The following is a 21,525-nucleotide window of genomic DNA, read 5'->3' as shown; positions in this document are numbered from 1 at the left end:
CCTAAGACAGTTGAGCAACTAGAATCCTACATTAGACAAGAATGGGTTAACATGCCTATCCCTAAACTTGAGCAACTTGTCTCCTCAGTCCCCAGACGTTTACAGACTGTTGTAAAGAGAAAAGGGGATGTCTCACAGTGGGAAACATGGCCTTGTCCCAACTTTTTTGAGATGTGTTGTTGTCTCGTCTCGTCTTCTTCCGCTTATCCAGGACCGGGTCGCGGAGGCAGCAGTCTAAGCATGGAAGCCCAAACTTCCCTTTCCCCAGACACCTCGGCCAGCTCCTCGGGAAGAACACCGAGGCGTTCCCAGGCCAGCCGAGAGACATAGTCCCTCCAGCGTGTCCTGGGTCTTCCCCGGGGCCTCCTCCCGGGGGGACATGCCTGGAACACCTCCCCAGGGAGGCGTCCAGGAGGCATCCGAAAAAGATGCCCGAGCCACCTCAGCTGGTTCCTCTCGATGTGGAGGAGCAGCGGCTCTACTCCGAGCTCCTCCCGAGTGACTGTGCTTCTCACCCTATCTCTAAGGGAGCGCCCAGCCACCCTGCGAAGGAAACTCATTTCAGCCGCTTGTATCCGCGATCTTGTTCTTTCTGTCATTACCCAAAGCTCATGACCATAGGTGAGAGTCGGAACGTAGATCGACCGGTAAATTGAGAGCTTCGCCTTTTGGCTCAGCTCCTTCTTCACCACGACGGACCGGTAAAGCGACCGCATCACTGCGGAGGCTGCACCGATCCGCCTGTCGATCTCACGCTCCATCCTTCCCTCACTCGTGAACAAGATCCCGAGATACTTAAACTCCTCCACTTGAGGCAGGACTTCTCCACCAACCTGGAGAGGGCAAGCCACCCTTTTCCGGTCGAGAACCATGGCCTCGGACTTGGAGGTGCTGATTCTCATCCCAGCCGCTTCACACTCGACTGCAAACCGCCCCAGTGCATGCTGAAGGTCCTGGTTTGAAGAAGCCAACAGGACAACATCATCCGCAAAAAGCAGAGATGAAATCCTGTGGTTCCCAAACAGGATTCCTTCCGGCCCCTGGCTGCGCCTAGAAATTCTGTCCATAAAAATTATGAACAGAACCGGTGACAAAGGGCAGCCCTGACGGAGTCCAACATGCACTGGGAACAGGTCTGACTTACTGCCGGCAATGCGAACCAGACTCCTGCTCCGTTCGTACAGGGACCGGACAGCCCTTAGCAAAGAGCCCCGAACCCCATACTCCCGAAGCACCCCCCACAGAATACCACGGGGGACACGGTCGAATGCCTTCTCCAGATCCACAAAGCACATGTGGACTGGTTGGGCAAACTCCCATGAACCCTCGAGCACCCTATGAAGGGTATAGAGCTGGTCCAGTGTTCCGCGACCAGGACGAAAACCGCATTGTTCCTCCTGGATCCGAGGTTCGACTATCGGTCGAATTCTCCTCTCCAGTACCCTGGAGTAAACTTTCCCTGGGAGGCTGAGAAGTGTGATTCCCCTATAATTGGAGCACACTCTCCGGTCCCCTTTCTTAAAAAGAGGGACCACCACCCCAGTCTGCCACTCCAGAGGCACTGTCCCCGACCGCCACGCGATGTTGCAGAGGCGTGTCAACCAAGACAGCCCCACAACATCCAGAGACTTGAGATACTCAGGGCGGATCTCATCCACCCCCGGTGCCCTGCCACCGAGGAGCTTGCAAACCACCTCAGTGACTTCGGCTTGGGTAATGGACGAGTCCACCTCTGAGTCATCAGCCTCAGTCTCCTCAGTGGAAGACATGACGGTGGGATTGAGGAGATCCTCAAAGTATTCCTTCCACCGCCCGACAATGTCCCCAGTCGAGGTCAACAGCTCCCCACCCGCACTGTAAACAGTGTTGGCAGAGTACTGCTTCCCCCTCCTGAGGCGCCGGACGGTTTGCCAGAATTTCTTCGAGGCCGACCGATAGTCCTTCTCCATGGCCTCCCCGAACTCCTCCCAGTTCCGAGTTTTTGCCTCCGCAACTGCCCGAGCTGCAGCACGCCTGGCCTGCCGATACCCGTCGGCTGCCTCAGGAGTCCCGGAGGTCAACATGGCCCGATAGGACTCCTTCTTCAGCTTGACGGCATCCCTTACTTCCGGTGTCCACCACCGGGTTCGGGGATTGCCGCCACGACAGGCACCGGAGACCTTGCGGCCACAGCTCCGAACAGCTGCGTCCACAATGGAGGTAGAGAACATGGTCCACTCAGACTCAATGTCCCCCGCCTCCCTCGGAAGCTGGGAAAAGCTCTCCCGGAGGTGGGAGTTAAAGACCTCCCCAACAGAGTGCTCGGCCAGACGTTCCCAGCAGACCCTCACCATACGTTTGGGCCTGCCAGGTCTGTCCAGCTTCCTCCTCCGCCAGCGGATCCAACTCACCACCAGGTGGTGATCAGTTGACAACTCAGCCCCTCTCTTCACCCGAGTGTCCAAGACATAGGGTCGGAGATCAGATGACACGACTACAAAGTCGATCATCGACCTCCGACCTAAGGTGTCCTGGTGCCACGTGCACTTATGGACACCCCTATGCTCGAACATGGTGTTCGTTATGGACAAACTGTGACTAGCACAGAAGTCCAATAACAAAACACCACTCGGGTTCAGATCGGGGAGGCCGTTCCTCCCAACCACGCCCCTCCAGGTGTCACTGTCATCGCCCACGTGAGCATTGAAGTCCCCCAGTAGCACAATGGAGTCCCCAGTCTGAGCACCCCTCAGTACCTCTCCCAGGGACTCCAAGAAGGCCGGATACTCTATACTGCTATTTGGCCCGTAGGCACAAACAACAGCAAGAGCCCTCTCCCCAATCCGAAGGCGCAGAGAGGCGACCCTCTCGTTCACTGGGGTAAACTCCAACACATGGCGGCTGAGCTGGGGAGCTATAAGGAAGCCCACACCAGCCCGCCGCCGCTCACCATGGGCGACTCCAGAGAAGTGGAAAGTCCAGCCCAGTCCAGATTCTCTGAATCTTTTGATGATATTATGCACTGGAGATGATGATATGTTCAAACTCTTTGCAATTTTCACCAAAAAACCCCTATGGAGAAAAAATCCAGGACCGTGACGTCGCCCGGTAGGACGCAGCCGGGGCCCCACCCTGGAGCCAGGCCCGGGGTTGGGGCTCGTATGCGAGCGCTTGGTGGTCGGGCCTTTGCCCATGGGGCCCGGCCGGGCTCAGCCCGAAGAGGCGACGTGGGCCCGACCTCCTGTGGGTTCACCACCCACAGAGGTAGCAGTAGGGGTTTGGTGCAGTGTGGATTGGGTGGCAGTCGAAGGCAGGGGCCTCGACGACCTGACCCCCGGACACAGCGGCTGGCTGTTGGGACATGGAATGTGTTGTTGTCATGAAATTTAAAATCACCTAATTTTTCTCTTTAAATGATACATTTTCTCAGTTTAAACATTTGATATGTCATCTATGTTCTATTCTGAATAAAATACAGAATTTTGAAACTTCCACATCATTGCATTCCGTTTTTATTTACAATTTGTACTTTGTCCCAACTTTTTTGGAATCGGGGTTGTAGAAAGCGACTCTTGAGACTAGTTTATTTCACCTCAACTCTGCATTCAGAAGCAGCAGCAGCCTTTGTCACATACAACACAACACAGTGAAATCTTTTCTCTGCATATCCCAGCTTGTTAGGAAGTTGGGGTCAGAGCGCAGGGTCAGCCATGATACGGCACCCCTGGAGCAAACAGGGTTAAGGGCCTTGCTCAAGGGCCTAACAGTGGCAGCGATCTCCTGATCAGTAACCCAGAGGTTTAACCTTTGAGCCACCATTGCCCGGTATCTTCCAAAAAGTCAAATCAAAAGGTCGCACTGAAATCTCATTGCAACATAAATCAGACAGGAGGAAACGCCAACTGTCAGACTCGATGGGTACAACAGAAATGTGTTCACTATTTGCCATGCTCTCCGAGTGGGACGGATGGCATAAGCTCTTTCCTGTCAATCTCAGTGACACCATCAATCGTGGGCTTCTGTAAGCTCATGTATGTGGCAGTGTGTCAATAGCACTTTCCTCTGAGTGTAGCCTGAGCACTGAAAGGAAAGGAAAGGATGCAGTTGGCTGATGTCTCAGAGGAAGCGCATGCTAAGTTTCACCCTCCACAACTGGTAGCTGGTGTATGATGGGGCAGAGCTGGCTGGCAGGTAGGAATTAACCAAGATGGATAAACATTTTAGGGTAACCAAAAACCACTTCGACCAGCCAGGAACACACAATCTTTAGAATCAAAGGCAGCTTATGGCCCTGAACTGGTGCTATTCCAGTCATTGAGAACTGAGGCTGTTCCAAACACCTGGAGCGAAGATTTTTACAATATTTCCAATCCCTAAGAGTGGAAACAAACCGAGCTTGAGCAAATTCAGAGGCGATTGCGTGAGCAATAATCTGGGGAAAGTATGTAATAGCACTTTCAAATGCCAGGATTTAGATCTGTCTTGCAGGGCACAGTGTCCTAAAGCAAGACCTAAACTCGCCTTCAAAACGATCGTGTTACGTACACCCCCCACACTGTACTGCACGTCCATGTGACTCTTACCCATGATATTTTCCTCAAATCGAGTAGCTTGCTGTTTTCTAGGCTCATGTTTACATTGTTGTCTGGTTTTGAGCGTAGCCTGTTCCTTCGATTGGGTTAGCATCGTACCCAATATGCATCAAGGAGAATTTATAAGAACTTTGTTGATAGCATCAGCCATCATCATTTCAGTGGAGTCAGCTCACTTGTACATTGTCCATGAGCAAGTATGGTTTCTGGGCTTTTCCATCTTGAGTGTTTGTTCCTGCATAAATGCCATGTGACTCACCAGCCTGGATATGATGGCATATAATATGCCAACACCACCAAGGCTGGTTGTCAAAATGGTTGCTATTGCAATTTTTGCTTGAAGTGCCCTACATGGCTTCAAGTTTGTGGACATGTAACCAACACACCCATATGTGGTTCTTCCCCAAATTGGTGCCAGAAAGTTGGAAGCACACAATTGTATAGGATGTCTCTGTATGCTGACCCAAACCTGTTCCAGGATGATAAGGTCACAAACGAGGTCTATGAAGACATGGTTTGCCAAGGTTGGAGTGGAAGAAAGAAAATGAGCCCTGACCTCAACCCCAATGTACACTAAACTGGCCTCCTCACCCAACACAAGTGCCTGACCTCACATATGGTTCTTGTGGCTGAATGAACACAGCCACGCCCAAAATCTAGTGTAAAGCTTTTGCAGAAGAGGTGAGATTATTAAAACAGTGAAGGGGGCTAAATCTGGAATTCGATGTTCAACACGCACATGCAAATCTGATGGTCAGGTGTCCACTAAGGTCTGGCCATACAGTGTATAACGTAAAGGCCATGATACGGGAAAAATCGCTTTTTTTTTTTGTACCATTTCAAAACAAATGCTCACTGGGTATAAACTCCAACAACTCTTGAAATCATATGGACATCCTTCTAGAGAGCTATGGTTAGAACTAGATGTTAGTTTAGCTTGAACATCCATATTTTAAGTCAACAATATACCAACATTGCTGGGAATTTTGAGACTGCTGCTTATATGGACCAAATAACACTATGGCCTTGAGTTTGAGGGTCTTTCCAATTTCTTTCTGAATGTTCTCAATCCATCCATCCATCAATCATGTTTATAGTCCTTTATTAGTCCATGCAAGCATGGGTTGGACTGTCATCTGATGATTTTCTTCCATTCAACTTGATCTTGGGCAAGGCAACTGGATATTCCTTTGGATCATAAATCTTGATCAACAACTTGACGCCAGGTTTTCCGAGGGCAGCCACGAGCCTTGGAACCATTCACCTCCAGGCACCGGACACATTTAAACCAGTTGCTTTCATCACATCTTGCTACGTGGCCAAACCAATGTAATCGACAGCGTTGTATCTCATTTTCAATAGTACCTTGTTTTCAATAGGTCTCATCTCCTTCTGGGAGGAGTCGCACATCCAACGCACCATGGCCATTTCGTTATGATTAAGTCTCTGAACATCCTCAGCTTTTAATGGCCATGATTCGTAACCATACATCAATGTTGACCAAACCACAGGTTTGATACAATTTGCTCCTCATTTTCAATGATACGGCTCAGGAACTCAAAAGAGGCAGTAACTTGTGGAATTCTTTCCAGCCACTGTGCACTCTGTTGATCAAAGCAGATTCAACTCTACCACAGGCATCCAAGACATCAAGATAGCGATGTTATGGACCTCTGGCGAATCGCTCGTTCACAACAACATAGTAGAATATTTTGTCAACATTTATCTTTTTTTTTATAAGATTATCAAAAATCTTATAAATGTTTGCCAGCATTTCTCAGGAGAATAGCATTAATTTTACAGCATGGATAGCGATAATGGCAGTCTTCACAGCGAAAGCGAATTTTACTCCCCTGAGGAAGAAGAAATAAAAGAAAACATTTCAGGAGAAAGCTAAAAACCTGTAACTGTTGCTAACGCTGAGCAAAAACATGGCTAAATCCTGAATGACTCCTATTTGTATAAATAGGGGACAACACAGGCAGCAAAATGTAGGTGTTTTCCTGCCATGGAAGTGCACTTGTATACCGAGGAGGAAGCCATTTGCATTACAGCCGTGAATGAGGATTCAAAATGGCAGCTCAGCTCGGTTTTCCCTTTCGGGCACTCTCGTTTTCTGTTAGAAATTGGTAAAGAAAAAAGTAAAATTATTTACCAGCTTAAGGTCGGTCCGTATGGTGAAACACCGTGACCTCGGCCTTGAATACTGACCTCGGCCCAGAGGGCCTCGCTCAGTACTTTCAAGACCTCGGTCACGGTATTTCACCATATGGACCTCCCGGCTGGTAAATAACATGTACATATATATATTATTCTATCCACATTCACTGGATATGAGCAATTGCACACTCTGATTGGCTACTCTACTACAAGGCTATCAGCTCATATACCGTGAGTAGAGAAAAACAAAAATGGCAGAGTGTGTTGCTGAACGAACCAAGGACGAAATAAAAACTCGAAAACAAAACCCTAAAAAATACAAAAAAGCAACAAAATGTGGAATGAAAGAATTTGATGGTAAGAATGTATTTTTCAAGAACTATTATAGCAGCATTTTTCACAAAATGCTCCCGTCACTTCGCCGGTTTGTTAAGTGGAAATGATTTTGTCGGACGTTTTGCATGAAGTTTATTTATTGAATTTGCAAAAAATAAAAACGCTCCGTTTCTCAAAATCCAGTGAATGTGGACAGAATAAAACAGTTATTCCACTCAATCTCTTCGTACATGGATTATAGCCAACTTGGTGCTACGCGCCTCGTCGGCTATCAGCTCATGTACGACTCGATTCCGTGGAATAACTTAAAAAAATAAAAATTATATATAAACAGAGAGCAATGGATAGAGATACAAAAATAGTAGTTTTTTTTTTTAAATATAAATGGTCCAGACTGACTGAGGGAACATCTTGGTGACGTATAAAATGCCTCTTTAGGGAGAACACAGCCCCCTTGACTCACCCACCCACAGCAGTCTGAACCAACAGCATCATCATGGCCATATTAAGGTCATTAGCTGTGCGTGTGTGTTTACGGTAGACTGTTTTGCTTGTGTCTACCAATTAAGCAAATGAGTTCTGACTAAATAAAGCACTAAGGTTTCAGTGTCTGAATAATTCACTATTGATTATTTTTGCCCTCCAGATGTAAATGTGCTCATTAAATAGAGTGAAAACAGATAATTAGGGGTTTCATGGCAGTGGCACAGTGAAAGACCTGTTTCAGCGGCAGGAGCCACATCGATGACCTCTGTAAACAAGCTGGAGAATAAATCCTCATCCACGTTATAATCATGCATCATACGGGACACACGTACGTCCTCGTTACTGAGTGACAGGAATCCTGCTGGAGAGACGATATTCGATAAGATCAGCCAATCACTCACCTTTTTAATGTTTGTTTGAGAGATATAATCATGCCAGCAAGATCTGCCTTTATTCGCACAATGAAATAACTAATAACCCACCTGAGGAAATTAAAATGGATACGTCACAAGGTGAAGCGTGCAACTGGCTGATGTTTTCCTAAAGCGTGTTGATCCATTTACATACAGCACCAGGACTGTGTTATTTATTAATAGCCATGTGTAAAAACTGACCTTGAATCATCACTAAGGCTGGAGCCATCATTTATTTATAGCCAATCACTGCTACACAGGGGGTGCAATTATAATAAAACAAGGTGGAGATTCAATCAGGGAATAGCGCGCGCGTGTGTGTGTGTCTAACAGCACCATGGTGTGTGATTAGTTGGGTCTTAACACTGCCACAGTGTGGGCCATGATCGACAAATCAAGTGTTCACTGTAAACATGTCAAATATATCGTGGTCCCCAGACCAAACAGAGCCTCTGTGTGTGTGTGTGTGTGTGTGTGTGTGTGTGTGTGTGTGTGTGAGTGTGTGTGTGAGTGAGAGAGAGAGAGAGTCACCTCTTCAGGGCAGAGCTCATGGGTGCAGCTCATGAAGTGGGTACAGAGCAGAGGGAAGCAGATGGAGTAACGCGACTGAGATGGCAACTCCAAACACTGCTGGAACATCTTCTCAAACGCCCGGCTGTAGAAACTGTAGAGGAGAAGAGAAAAAAATGGATCGAGTTTACAAAAAGAAAGAAATGACAGAAAAGGTAGAAGAGAAATGAAAGTGGAGAAAGAGGTGATAAAATGCATGATGAATACAATGGAAAAGATGCCCTCAAAAAAGAAGACAGGAGAGAAAGGGGATAGGCAAAAAAAGAGAAAGAAAAAAAGACCGGGGGGGGGGATTCAAGACCAGAAAAGACAAACTGAGATAAGAAAACAGAGTGGAGCAAAAAAGAAATCATAAAAACAAAGGGTGAAGGAAGAAAGAAAAAATCAAAGCAAGGTACGGAAAAGGGACAAAAAAAAAGAATGAGTCACAGAGAATTGGAAAAAGAGCAGGAGACAAAGAGATAAAGACATGAAAAGGAAGGAATAAAGGGGGAAAGAAAAGCAGAGATCTGAGAATGAGGAAAGGAGAAAAGGCGAAGGTTTGAGAAAATGATTCAAAGACATCAGTGTGGAAAGAGAGAAAAAAGACATGGAAACAATTTTTATAAATGACAAGAAGAAAAAAACAACAACAACATGGAGTTAGGAAAGACCAAACGTACATAAGATAAGAGACAGTGGGAATAAGAGAGAAAAAGCAGCAAAATGGGGGGGGGGGGGGGGGGGGGGAGAAGTGTGAATGAAAGAGGCAAGGAAGGAGGAGGAGAAACGACGAAAGAAGAAAATTTAACTAGACTGAGACTAAAGTCACAGTAATTTGCGCTAGCTCTTACAAACCGGGACGTCTGAACACTGTCCCCTATAGACCCGTAATGGTAAGAGATAGAGAACGACGCTTAGTGAGGAAAAGTTGCGCCCTGAAAAAAATTAAAATACCGTGATGAAAAAGAATCGTGAAAACTGACAGACTTGTAAGTGATTGCAAAAAAAAATCCAATTTTTCATGGATCATTCTGGTTCAGTGATCCAGATCAGCACCAAAAGTCACAGCGACACAATTCAGCCCAGACGGATTCTTCATGTGAAATTTGGTGGTGATTGGTTGAAAACTGAGGGAGAAATAGCGTCCTAAAAACATTAGGAGGATGACGACAACAAGATAGAGACTGTGACTAAAGTCACAGTGATTTGTTATAGCTCTTACAAACCGGGATGTCTGGTCACTGTACCCTATAGATCCGGAACGGTAAGAGATAAAGAATGACGCTTAGTGAGGAAAAAAAAAAATCCCATTTTTCATGGATCATTCCGGATCAGTGACCCGGTTCAGCACCAAGCCATACCAACGTAATTCGGTCCAGAGGTATTCTTTATGTGAAATTTGGTGACGATTGGTTGAAAACTGAGGGAGAAGTAGCGTCCTAAAAACGTTAGGATAATCTCATCATCTCTAGCCACTTTATCCTGTTCTACAGGGTTGCAGGCAAGCTGGAGCCTATCCCAGCTGACTACGGGCGAAAGGCGGGGTACACCCTGGACAAGTCGCCAGGTCATCACAGGGCTGACACATAGACACAGACAACCATTCACACTCACACTCACACCTACGCTCAATTTAGAGTCACCAGTTAACCTAACCTGCATGTCTTTGGACTGTGGGGGAAACCGGAGCACCCGGAGGAAACCCACGCGGACACGGGGAGAACATGCAAACTCCGCACAGAAAGGCCCTCGCCAGCCACAGGGCTCGAACCCAGACCTTCTTGCTGTGAGGCGACAGCGCTAACCACTACACCACCGTGCCGCCCACGTTAGGATAATAGTAAGAAGAAAAATAAAGAAAGATCCTGAGTGAGAGTAACAATTTGCTAGTGCAAATTAAAAAGTAGAAAAGAAAGAGGGGAAGAGAAAGTTAGAGAGCAGGAGATGAAAATGATGGAAGAAAAAAGGTAGGAAAAGTATAAGGAGAAGAGAAAGTAAGGAGTGATGGCGGCACGGTGGTGTAGTGGTTAGCGCTGTCGCCTCACAGCAAGAAGGTCCGGGTTCGAGCCCCGTGGCCGGCGAGGGCCTTTCTGTGCGGAGTTTGCATGTTCTCCCCGTGTCCGCGTGGGTTTCCTCCGGGTGCTCCAGTTTCCCCCACAGTCCAAAGACATGCAGGTTAGGTTAACTCAAGTGTGCTTGAGCAAGGCACCGAACCTACAACTGCTCCCCGGGCGCTGTAGCATAGCTGCCCGCTGCTCTGGGTGTGTGTGTTCACTGCAGAGGAGCAATTTCACTGTGTGCTTAAGTCTGTGCTCGAGTGTATGTGTGACAAATAAAAGCTTCTTGGCCGCTGCTGCTTCTTCTTCGACAAGAGAGGAAGCAGAAACAGAGGAGCTGAGGAAAACAGGAAGTGAACAAATGACGATAACAGTGGAGAAAGATAAGAGAAGAATGGAGAAGAAAAGGAAGGCTAAAATAAGGAATAAGTTTAAGAGAGAAAACAAAAGATGAGTGGAAAAGGGAATGAGAGTGATCGAGAACACAAGAAAGAAAGACAGACAGACAGACAGACAGACAGATGGGGGACACAGTTTGAGCTTCCCATGCTTCTGCTAAAGTGATATCTAATCAGTCCAGACACACACACAGCAAAACAACCAAACACACTGTTGCCCTAGGCAACCGCCACCGAGATGTCAATGTTTACAGAGTCCTGTGTGGGACGTTTATTTAATTTAAAAGGGTGGTGGTGGGGGGGGTGTTTGGATTGTACCAGAAAATGGACAGGTCCGACGTCTCCACCAGCATCTCCACTAGAGAGTCCACCATCTTGGTGTGGAAGATGATGGTGTTCATCATTTTACCGAGCTCCCGGTGGTCTGCGATACCCAGAGACGCCTTGGATACACTGGTGTAAGCCTGCAACGTGTACACACACACACACACACACACACACACGGTCAAGGTCATTTCTTCATTCTGACAACCCACAAAAAACATTTTTAAAAAGAGACAGATGGAAAACTGAGCTTGGTAAAGGAATGTGCGGTTTTCTGCGCGTGTAGCTCTGAGCAGGACTTCTGGGAAATATTCACACAAACATGATACTGCTGAATCACAGCACAGACGATCGACTGACACACTCACACGGGTTCAGACCCATGAGAAACACGCTGTGCTTCACTGCATGGCCTTCACACACGTTGCTTTGAAGTGAGAAACATGAGCATCGCCTGGCCAACACTCCGCAGCTCAAAATTCCCAGGTTTGGAGTCCCCCCCCCTTCATTTTGTTCCAGACCAGGATCAAGGAAACGGACTCCGAGACCACAGAACTTGCTCACTGACGAGGACGGTGGTGGACGTGCACATCAACGGATTAATTTTTTTTTCTATTTAAAGAAAAACGTGTAATCACTGATATGGTCCTTTCCATAAGGAGATGTTTATTTACAACCTCAAATCAGAAAAAGTTGAGACGGTATGGAAAATGCAAATAAAAAATAAAGCAGTGATTTCTAAGTTTACTTTGACTTGCATTTCATTACAGACAGTATGAACCCAAGATACGTCAGGTTTTGTCTGGTCATTCGTTAATATACCGTACATCCGTTCATGTGTTTCAGGGCTGAAAGGCATTCCAAAAAAGTTGTGATGGGGAAATTTAGGGCGAGTAATGAGGTAAAACAAATAATGATGTGATTTGAAACGGGTGACGTCAACAGGTGACCGTAGTCATGATTTGGTACAAAAATCAGTATCCGGGAAAGGCCGAGTCTTTGAGGAGCAAACACGGGCCAAAGATCTTCAGTTTGTCAACAAATGCGTGAGAAGATTTCATCTCATCTCATCTCATTATCTGTAGCCGCTTTATCCTGTCCTACAGGGTCGCAGGCAAGCTGGAGCCTATCCCAGCTGACTACGGGCGAAAGGCGGGGTTCACCCTGGACAAGTCGCCAGGTCATCACAGGGCTGACACATAGACACAGACAACCATTCACACTCACATTCACACCTACGCTCAATTTAGAGTCACCAGTTAACCTAACCTGCATGTCTTTGGACTGTGGGGGAAACCGGAGCACCCGGAGGAAACCCACGCGGACACGGGGAGAACATGCAAACTCCGCACAGAAAGGCCCTCGCCGGCCCCGGGGCTCGAACCCAGGACCTTCTTGCTGTGAGGCGACAGCGCTAACCACTACACCACCGTGCCGCCCTGAGAAGATTTTTGAAATGTTTAACAATAATGTTCCTCAAAGAAAGATAGAAAGGGATTTGGATATTTCACCCTCTGTTGTGCATATCATCATTAAATGACTCAAGGAATCTGGAGGAGTTTTGGGGCGTAAAAGGCAAGGGCTCAAGCCTAATCTGAACACCTGTGATCTCCGATCCCTCAGACAGCACTGCATCAAGAACTGTCATTCATCTCGAGCCGATAGAACCACATGGGCTCGGGATTACTTTGGGAAACCTTTGTCAAGCTACAATACGGCGTTACATCCGCAAACGCCAGTTAAAGATAGAGTATGAGATTTTGAAATAACGGTTCCCGCAAGCCATATTTTGAAAAGAAACACGCCCGCCCTCGCCATGCTCCCACCCCCCCGTGTCTCCACCCCCCTCCCTACCCGCGCCTCCCAAGCATGTTGCCAAAACCATGTTTATGTGAACATAATGGTACTTACAGGTCAGAGCCTGAGAGTGAATCCGAACGAATAGTGGATACGGGAGGAGGAGGTGGTTTCAAAAACCCATGCCTCATTGGTATGGTAGGCTATCTATCCGTTGCTTTGAAATGGCTGGAGTGGTCCCTGCGCATACTGTACGCGCAAGGGTAGGGGCGGGGGTGGGGTTTGGGGTCGCGGGCTTCAGTCTGATTGACGTGTCAGTATCCAATCATTTTGAGGTGGTACCTCGATAGGATTGGATGGCGTTTTTCCTTTATTTTACACTGCAGACTGGATTAAAATATTTTGTTTTTGGGTCAAACCTTCTACTATACTGCTTGCAACATGGGTGTGAGGAGCTTTTCAAGCAATATGGTAAAAAAATACTCCTGAAAAAAATCTCGTACTCCACCTTTAAACCTCTGGGGTCTGACGGTACTTTCTGGCACTCTAATGATCTCGGTATGCTCTGATTTTGTCAATTTCAACAAATCTAAGCAGTATTTTCAAAGTCATATGACTTATTTTGTATTCAGCACAAGTTCAGCTACAGTAATATCTCTGTAGTGTGTATGCCATGATTGTACTTTAAAAAAAATGATGCAAAAAGCAGTTTTAGAACTGTGTTGGAATGTGTGGAAAAAACAAACAAACATGACCTTACCCATTGTGTCAAACCGTTTTGGTCACTTGAGGTGAATCTGTTCAGCCTTAGGAATGGATCTGCTCCACTGATTTTAACTGGCCATCAAAAAAATGTATGTCCTATTGTTTTGGGATAAAGGGTTGGCAGTGGGAGGGGTATTCAATGCGAAGTGTAAAAAATTTCCATTCCATTCAATGAGAAGAGTGAAAACCCCTCTCACTGCCAACTCTTAATCCCATCAGGTCAAGTCCCAATGGGTAAGGTCATGTTTTTTTCACACATTCCAACACAGTTCTGAAACTGCTTTTTACAACACCTTCATTTATCTGGTATTTGACTATTTTGGTACTTGATTCTATTCAGTGTGTCTTGAAATGAACTTTTGTACTATTTTACTCAGTTCAGAGCCACAACCAACTCTGTTACACAATTACTCTGTAATTTTGCTCCAACTCCAAATTCTACTCTCTTAACTCGAAATCAAGCAAAATTAATTATTTTTGAGGAAAATACTTTTAACTCTGGAAAAAACAACAACTGCTTAGTCATTTTTCCTGTGTATGCACTACAGCGCATGCATGTCAACCCATCTGCTCATCAGAAACGGAAGAAATACTCGAGTTGATCTCTGGCTGGATTGAGTCGAAGTTTAAAAAAAAAAAAAGGCACCGCTCATCATCAGTCGCAGTTCTCAAGATTGAATCGCTGTCCCGAATCACCCGGAGCGCATAAAATCCACGTGCCAGCTCGCAACAAGTTTTACCTCCAAATACCCTGAACTATGTCTGACAGATTTTATTCTGTTTACGGTGGGTGTACCCACTAGCCTAGTAAACTAGACCCACCCGCCTAGCGGCCAAAAATATTTTTTGCCTGCGAGTAGGTCTAGCCTCGCACCATATCAACAAAACACCCCGGGCATTAAATCGTGCCCGCCAATCACAACGCAAGGTTTTTGTTTGGATTCTTTGGGCGGGCTTTTGCAGGAGTGACGACAAAGCTGCGCCACGCTGGAGAAAGCACAGCAGGAAAGACGGCTACGGCTAGAGAACAGCGCGCGTTTGACTCCGCTTTGGAATCAGTTTTAGAAGAATTAGATTTGGAGTTTTCATTGAAACATGAGCAGGAAGAGGCTCTCCGCTCATTCCTTTTCAAGAAGGACGTTTTCGCTGTTTTGCCGACCGGCTATGGCAAAAGTCTGATCTACCAGCTGGCTCCGCTCGTAGCCAAAAGGATGGGGCTAGTTTGTGCAGTACGAAGAATTAATAAACAGCTTTGAAACATTACTTTTTGATTGTTTCTTATTTTCCCGTTATTTTAAATTTAAGGGAAATTATTTCACCAAACACCACTAAATAAAAATAAAAACTCTCAAAACCAGTTTAAGCAAACCCTTGAAAAACACTTGAAAAAAAAAGAGAGTGTATGTTAAGTATGTGGTACAGACTCCAAACCTGTGGTCATTATCTCCAAACGTCTTAATATCTAGAACCTGTTTATTAATTAATACGCATTTTGAAAAATTATTTATTTCAAGGCCTCCCCCACTGCTTTCTGTCGCTCTGACTACGTCACAGTCACTGTTGCGCTGATTGGTCAGAGCGTTGGCCTATACGCACAGAGACAGTTTGAAAGACAGCGGGTTGTTCCTCCCACCCCCTTCGGAAATGTCTACGAGCGAGGCCTGACTAAATATTCACATTTAGTCTGGCTTGCCAGGCTATGTACCCACTACAAAAGAGAAACCAATCGAAAGCTAAAGAGTGAAAGTGATCATCATGCCATTAGCATGTAGACAGTCTTTTATGAATGTGGAAGTGGGCGCTCAGCGCTCCGACTCCAGTGTGACTGAGGAAGGTGACAAGTTTTATGTTTCATCCAATTTAGGTCATTTAAAAGCTATAATATGATTTGGCAGTGGGTACATAGGAAAGTGTAAAGTATAAAGTTTGTCAATATGTTTATCAGGCTTGTATGATGATAAACTCGAAGATATTTATCCAAATCCATGACCTACTCATTCTAAACCTAGCGGAGAAGCTCTCGACCCCAGAGGGTTAAAACTTTACTGGGCAAAAAGGAAGCCTTATGTTAACTGTGTTCAGAAGCGCCGTTGATTTCTCTGGGCTCAGAGGCATCTGGGATGGACCGTCACACAGTGGAAACATGTATTGTGGTCTGATGAATCAGTATTCCAGGTTTTTTTTGGAAGAAATGGACACCGAGAGTTCCAGACCAAAGACGAAAAGGACCATTCAGACTGTTACCAGGAACAAGTCCAAAAGCCAGGGTGTGTCATGGTATGGGGTTGTGTCAGTGCCCTTGGGAAAGGTAACTTACACTTCTGTGATGGAGCGTTAATGTAGAAAAGTGTACTTTTGTGTGCGTGTGTGTGCGCGTGTGTGTGTGTGTGGGGGGGGTTTGGATTAACGTATTCTGCCTTCAAGACATCTTTTCTATGGATATTTCAACAAGACACAATGCAAAAGCACATTCTGCACACATTACAAAGGCGTGGCTGTGGAAGAAGGTCTCTGTCCCCAAATTTGGGGGGGGGGGCAGTTTGCAAGAAGAATGGGACAAAATAACACCTGAAATGCTTCTTTACTTGCACTTGGTGTCTTCAGTCCCTAAACAGCTTAAGTGTTGTGAGAAGGAATGGCAACATAAAGTAGTAAACGCTTTACTGTCCCAACTTCTTTTTTTTTTTAATGTGTTGCTAGAATCAAAATTAAAATGTTTATTTTGAAAAAAACAAAATCCATGAGGTAAAACATCAAATAATGTCCTGTTGTACTGTTTGGAGTGCAGTACAGGTCACAGATTATTTACAAACCATTGTTTTCAATTTTAATTTCAAAATACCTTGCCAACTTTTTCCCTGATTTGGGATTGTATTTATTTATTTGGAGGTTTATTTCCAAAAGGGTGTTCGGCTACAGCCACAGTAATACGCAAAACGTGACTTTAAAACGAAAACGATCTCCATCCAGATGAGCATTTTAGCTCCGCCTGACATCACATCTGTCCATATTAACACGACTGAAAACGCATATAGCGTGACCACTCTTATATACTGGTTATGTGCTTGCTGCTTTGTGTTCTTCTGGAACAGGGTCACGTGATGAGTGTGTGATGAATCTGGGAATTCACAAGGACGCATCGTAACTGATCAGACCCGATCAGGAAGCAAATGTGGGCATGTGTTTCCCCAAAGGTCTCGGTTTCTGACCATCCAGAGGAACACACAATAGGGTGCATCAGTTGTTCCCTAAAAATGAAAAGTTCCTCCGATCATGATGCATTTTTGTTTTTATGTTCCTTTTGGTAAGAAAACACACTGGGTGAAATATTTTGACAAAATTCAAAAGTTTAATGGTGGCACCAGGAGCTCAAAGTTATGGAAAAAGCTGCTATTTTATGACTTTTATGACAAAATTTCGATCACTTTTCATGAAGCATTATGGCACCTTATAGAGTATACCAAATATCTTAGATACTGTAGACAGTATGTCTAGAATGTCTAAAAATATTTGGAGGTTTATTTTAGGGTGTCACTAGCATTATCTATCAATGTTATAACCCTGGTTTTAAGCTTGCCGCCTATGCATATGCTAGCCCCTATTAAATGCAAAGGTTCTTAACATGATCTCTGGGTCACAAGAAATCAATAAATGGAGTCCAACATTGTGATTCAAACCTTACGCGAAAACATAAAATAAGCGTTTTTTGGCAAAAAATGAACCTCATGGTGCCGCCATTAGACTTCTGAATATGGTCAAAAAAATTTACAGGATGTCTTTATTGGTGAAAAGGAACACCCAAACAAAAATGCATCAGATTTTATGAAAGTGAGGGCAACTGATGCACCCTAACCCACAACCCCAGAGTTTTTCAACCTATAGAGATCTTGCAGTCACGTGACCGGAATGTAAACAGCCGTCATCTTGTCAGTAAAAAACACAGCCGAATATTGCTGCACTCGTACAAAACGGATCAATTTCAACCGACGGACTACACGGCTCATTTTTCTAACGAACAGATAATTAGATACATGTCTAAAATAAACGACCTACAGATTAGTGACCCTTATCGATTACCGGACGTAGTTTTCACGACCGTGTCAGTGGATATGGAACTGCCAGAGGTGGAATACCCAGACGTGTATAATTACCTCATTAACTTTCCCTCGCTGTTCAGTGGTGAAGCACTGCGTGCTTATAAATCTCTGGACAGTTATCTTTACAGAAATTCAGGATTTGTCAGCTGCCCTCAGATGTGGCATCTTGTAAACAAGAAAATAACAATCCTCATTGGACGGGTAAGTCACTTAAGTATTACTAGTACTGATACTACATATATCAGTAGTATCTAGTATAGCACTGACCAGCCGATTATAGAATAGAATAAGGTAATTCCAGCTGTAATTCCAAATCGTCCGTCTTGTTTACCATGGATCTGGTGTTGGAGAGGTAGAGGCTTGGCAGTGGAGATTTGAGTGGCTGTTTTCAGAGCTTAGTCAACAGACCGGCTCTGCCTGCAGCCTCGCTTTTGCTTCCTCTCCCGGCGCCACCTTCTTCGCCTGCCAGACCCGATAACAATCCACGGAGACCCCGCTGGTCTCGCTATCTCGTCCGGAATGTTGTGCATGCAATGGAAATCGCTACAAACCGTCATTTTCTGCTGGAAACCAATGCCCAGTAAGTCCATACGGTTGTAGTGGATATTGAAGTCCGGTACAGACGAACAACAAGCAAAAATACACACAAAAAACGTGCACAGGTAGGGAGAGCTTGTAGCCGCAGCCGTTGTAGTAGAATTGTATATAGTAGGGTTTTCCAGAAGAAAAGGTAGAAGCAGAAGTAGAACTAGAAGGCGGAAATATGGCGTTTGACCGACAAGATGGCGTCTGTTACAATCTGGATCGGCTGTGACGTCACATGTAAGATCTCTATACTGGGGCCAGCAGCATTTCCAAAAGTCTCAAATGTCCAGGGCATGGAAACCCCAGAGTAATATGGATGCCAGGTATCAACGTACGGTAGCAAAAGTGATGCATTTTAAACCTAAAATATATTAACGTGGACGTAGCCTCGGGTGAGAAGTGGCCTTTGCCTCTTAGACACAGCAAGGGGAAAAGTCTCTAAAACCAGAGGCTTATTTTTAGAAAACTCTATTTTTTCTTTATTGCTGCTGCTGGCTTAATCAGCCATAACACAAAAGAGTAGCGCAGCTCTGGAAAGACAAGAGAAACAAAGTGAACTGAGTGAACTCGGTCAATTTTACAACCTCCTCACACACTTCGTTTTTCTAAGAAAGATAAATGGCTTTGAACATTAGCAGGCAGCTGTCCTTAAGCTGCTTTCAAGAACCCAAGCGCTGCCCAAAAAGGCCTAAACAGCCCTGTTCCAAATGAAACAGATTATGATCAACTGAATTGTCCAGAATAACCATGTGTGCACTGGTTATCATCATGATATATTGGATCAATGATGATCAGCAGATGCTTACGCACAACAGACCACACAATGCTGCAGGTCTACTCTACAGTGATTAAGAAGGGTTACCGAAACAGCTCTTTACAAAGCACAGACGAGTTTCAGCTCAGTTTTTCCGTCTATGTTTGTGAAATATGACTCATTATGTAGATAACAGCTTCAACCGTACTGTACGTCATAATCTTTCTGATTTAACAAGTTAACCACATACACATCTATCCATCCATCCGTAAGGGCAATAGAGTTCATCTAAACAGGACGGATGAAATTTGAAAAATGTCTCCTGGTCTTTTTCCAGTTTATGGACATTCTGTGTGTACATATCATGCTCATGCGAGTGTATTCTTATCGATTCACCTTATACGTGTCTTTTTTCCATGCACCATCTGTAAGCTATCCTCTACCCTTCAGCAGTGTCCGAGATAAATGAATCGAGGTGTTTAAACGGCAGCAACACTGGTGTACCTGATATGCACATAGCAGAACCACACACCTGGCAAGTGTGACTGTGGTGCTGAAAATAATTCTCCAACAAATAATATCTGGGCCAAAAGCGGTCTTATGGCAATCCCTTTCCATTAATGGAAGGAGCAGAGGGGAACTGATGCACTGGAGATAACAGATGAGCTACAGTCACTAACTGTACACCCACCAAGTGGACTACATAAGAGGTGAAAATTGGAAGCGTGGCCACCGGGTGCATCTTACTGGGCACACCTCCCACCCAGTAAGAATGAAATGCGGTAAAGCTCAGTGGAAGTACAGTGCAACTATTTATAACATATGTTGGCAATCCTGTTAGAGCTTTGACTGCCTCCAGCAAGTTTGAGCAAGAAAAGCGGTTTCTGCATTCCATAACCAGAGAGATACTGTGCAACAAATTATAATACAGCTGCTATCTGAACATACAGAGGCACCGGGAATCTGCCCAACTCATTTAAACCTCACAATCCGTTCACTACGGTGATTCATTTTGTGATGAACCCAACCCATCTACATAGAACTTTAAACATCTTTAAGATATGACTTCACAATTGTATCATAATGAATATACAACCCCGATTCCAAAAAAGTTGGGACAAAGTACAAATTGTAAATAAAATGCAATGCAAAGATGTGAAAGTTTCAAAATTCCATATTTTATTCAGAATAGAACATAGATGACATATCAAATGTTTAAACTGAGAAAATGTATCATTTAAAGAGAAAAATTAGGTGATTTTAAATTTCATGACAGCAACACATCTCAAAAAAGTTGGGACAAGGCCATGTTTCCCACTGTGAGACATCCCCTTTTCTCTTTACAACAGTCTGTAAACGTCTGGGGACTGAGGAGACAAGTTGCTCAAGTTTAGGGATAGGAATGTTAACCCATTCTTGTCTAATGTAGGATTCTAGTTGCTCAACTGTCTTAGGTCTTTTTTGTCGTATCTTCCGTTTTATGATGCGCCAAATGTTTTGATGTCTTTCCAGATGTGTAAGCTGCCCATGCCACACGCACTAATGCAACCCCATACCATCAGAGATGCAGGCTTCTGAACTGAGCGCTGATAACAACTCGGGTCGTCCTTCTCCTCTTTAGTCCGAATGACACGGCGTCCCTGATTTCCATAAAGAACTTCAAATTTTGATTCGTCTGACCACAGAACAGTTTTCCACTTTGCCACAGTCCATTTTAAATGAGCCTTGGCCCAGAGAAGACGTCTGCGCTTCTGGATCATGTTTAGATACGGCTTCTTCTTCTTTGAACTATAGAGTTTTAGCTGGCAACGGCGGATGGCACGGTGAATTGTGTTCACAGATAATGTTCTCTGGAAATATTCCTGAGCCCATTTTGTGATTTCCAATACAGAAGCATGCCTGTATGTGATGCAGTGCCGTCTAAGGGCCCGAAGATCACGGGCACCCAGTATGGTTTTCCGGCCTTCACCCTTACGCACAGAGATTGTTCCAGATTCTCTGAATCTTTTGATGATATTATGCACTGTAGATGATGATATGTTCAAACTCTTTGCAATTTTACACTGTCGAACTCCTTTCTGATATTGCTCCACTATTTGTCGGTGCAGAATTAGGGGGATTGGTGATCCTCTTCCCATCTTTACTTCTGAGAGCCGCTGCCACTCCAAGATGCTCTTTTTATACCCAGTCATGTTAATGACCTATTGCCAATTGACCTAATGAGTTGCAA

At 45.1% G+C, this 21,525-nt stretch overlaps 1 protein-coding gene across 3 annotated transcripts in view; it reads right to left on the bottom strand.

The window, feature by feature from the left end:
* The window catches only part of nckap1 (NCK-associated protein 1), a 196,515-nt gene that overhangs the window by 52,593 nt on the left and 122,397 nt on the right, over positions 1 to 21,525 (bottom strand). For all 3 annotated transcript variants that reach the window (XM_060928976.1, XM_060928977.1, XM_060928978.1), the window contains 2 exons: positions 11,292 to 11,437; positions 8,498 to 8,630 (listed from right to left, as the gene is read on the bottom strand). In XM_060928976.1, coding sequence (XP_060784959.1) covers positions 8,498 to 8,630; positions 11,292 to 11,437 — 279 coding nt within the window. The remainder of the gene's footprint in view (positions 1 to 8,497; positions 8,631 to 11,291; positions 11,438 to 21,525) is intronic.

The sequence above is a fragment of the Neoarius graeffei genome, chromosome 9 (assembly GCF_027579695.1).
Source record: "Neoarius graeffei isolate fNeoGra1 chromosome 9, fNeoGra1.pri, whole genome shotgun sequence".
Taxonomy (NCBI): Eukaryota; Metazoa; Chordata; class Actinopteri; order Siluriformes; family Ariidae; genus Neoarius; species Neoarius graeffei.
The sequence above is the reverse complement of the archived record's forward strand: the minus strand, read 5'-3'. Positions and strand labels throughout refer to the sequence as shown.